General features: G+C 59.6%; 1 protein-coding gene across 1 annotated transcript in view; it reads left to right on the forward strand.

Moving 5' to 3' along the window:
• CPZ (carboxypeptidase Z) overlaps positions 1 to 2,230 on the forward strand; it is a 42,886-nt gene that overhangs the window by 25,623 nt on the left and 15,033 nt on the right. Inside the window, exons 4-6 of the mRNA XM_006875308.1 lie at positions 291 to 487; positions 688 to 849; positions 1,078 to 1,236. Coding sequence (XP_006875370.1) covers positions 291 to 487; positions 688 to 849; positions 1,078 to 1,236 — 518 coding nt within the window. The remainder of the gene's footprint in view (positions 1 to 290; positions 488 to 687; positions 850 to 1,077; positions 1,237 to 2,230) is intronic.

Genomic DNA, 2,230 nt, shown 5'->3' on the forward strand with positions numbered 1-2,230 from the left:
CCATCCATCCATCCATCCATCCTGGTGTCAGGTGACCTCCCACCTGAGTGCCAGTGTGCGACCTAACTTGTTACACAGATGTGGTGAAGTGCACACATCAACTCTGTATTATGTTATTGTTAGTCGACACCCTTCACTGTTTATGAAGAAATGAGTTCTATCAAAGTGCTGACTTCCATGAGTCCTCATTGTGCAGGGATGTTTGAGACCACATAGTGATGAATCAGTCCCACCCCACTTGGGGGCCCCATAGGCTGATGGCATCCCAATGACCCCACATTTCTCCCCAGTGGAGCCCGAAGTGAAGCTTATTGGCAACATTCATGGCAATGAGGTGGCTGGCCGTGAGATGCTCATCTACTTGGCTCAGTACCTGTGCTCCGAGTACTTGTTGGGCAACCCCCGCATCCAGCGTCTACTCAACACCACCCGCATCCACTTGTTGCCCTCCATGAACCCTGATGGCTACGAGGTGGCGGCTGCCGAGGTGAGCCCACCACCTGGATCTGGAGACGGATGGCTTCATTGCGTCCTGGCTCACTTACTAACTGTGTGCTCCCGGCTCCAAGGGGAAGGGGGTGAACAAGACAGGGTCATGGTGACCGCAAAGGTCATGCATGGGGTAGAGAAAAAGAAGGATGAGAAGAGAGTGGGGACCCTGAGTTTGGGGTGCTGTGGGTTTTTCAGGGTGCAGGCTACAACGGGTGGACGAGTGGGAGGCAGAACTCACAGAACCTGGATCTGAATCGCAACTTCCCGGACCTGACCTCCGAGCACTACCGGCTGGCGGGGGTCCGAGGCGCACGCAGTGACCACCTGGCCATCCCCCAGCATTACTGGTGGGGTAAGGTAGGAGCCACCTTCTCCTCCCCCTCACCCCCGCTGGCCTTTCTCTCCCTGACAGTGTCCTAGAGACCTGGGTGTCCACCTTCCCCAGGGCTAAGGTAGAGGGATTGGGGGCTGCCTGGAGGTGGTGGCGTCCCCACGAGGTGGGGAAGGACTCGGTGGGCACAAGTCTTGGAGGAGTCTGGACGTCCCGTGGCCTGATGCGGGTCCCACCCACCCCCACCCCCGCAGGTGGCCCCTGAGACCAAAGCCGTCATGAAGTGGATGAAGGCTATCCCCTTTTCGCTCTCCGCCAGCCTCCACGGGGGCGACCTGGTGGTGTCTTACCCTTTCGATTTCTCCAGGCAGCCCGAGGAGGAGAAGATGTTTTCCCCTACACCCGACGAAAAGGTGAGAGGACGGGCGGGCATCGGAGATAGACTCCCGCCGAGCTCACAGTTCCTGCCGATGGCCAGTCCAGCCCCGGACCCCCTTCTCCAGGAAGCGCTCGATCCCAGGGAGGCAGCCCCGTCCTGCTCTGAGCCCACCTCTACCAGTGTCCCCGGGGTTCTTGGTGGTCGATGCCGGGAGGAGAGTTCCGAGCGTGGCCAGCAGAGGGCAGTGTTGCAGCATGCTGGGCGGCTCCCTGAATCCCTGGCTCGGAGCTTGTTAGAGATGCTCAGGCCAGGCTGTCCCTCTCCAAGCCTGTTTCCCACTTAGGCCAGGACCCCATACTGACACCCCCCAGAGCCTGCACCCCAGATTCCTGCAAGAAAGGACCTCTGGGATGGGCCAGGGGAGGAGGTGTGACTTGCCACAGGCAGTAGCCAGGCAAGGCCGTCTGAATGGGTTCCTGTGGCCACCTGGCCCTCCACTGGGTCTCCACCAGGTACAGTTCGATATGGGCACTGAGTGCTAGGCCTGCCCTGCCTACCTGGGCACCCTCCTTCGATGGTGGTGTCAACATCTGGCTTGCTCACCTTAGCAGGTGGCTAGCTGGGTGACTCTACCAGGTTGGGGGTCCACTCTCAGTGAAGGTGGAGATTGCCAGACCTGGCCAGGGGCTGCCAGACAGTAAGACTGGACGGGTAGGGTGCATGCAGGAGTGTGCCCTAACCTACCGAGACTTAGGGGGCAGCCCAGCCCCTGCTGACGTCACTGTGAGGCTTGAGTGGAACTGGACATTGGAAAGATCTTGGGCAGAGGGGCTGGGGCACTGCAGACAGCCGGTCCCATGTACTGAGACCCTGAGGAGGGTGATAGGATGGCTGGGGGATGTGGGAGGGCCCAGAGAGCTCCCATCAAGAGTTCAGGGGAACCATGGGACCAACACCTCTGTTCACAGCTCCCCTTTCCTGCCTGGCCAGCCTACGGGAGTGCTCACCCATTCCTTTATTCTTCCCTC

This window comes from Chrysochloris asiatica, unplaced genomic scaffold, assembly GCF_000296735.1.
Source record: "Chrysochloris asiatica unplaced genomic scaffold, ChrAsi1.0 scaffold00319, whole genome shotgun sequence".
Taxonomy (NCBI): domain Eukaryota; kingdom Metazoa; phylum Chordata; class Mammalia; order Afrosoricida; family Chrysochloridae; genus Chrysochloris; species Chrysochloris asiatica.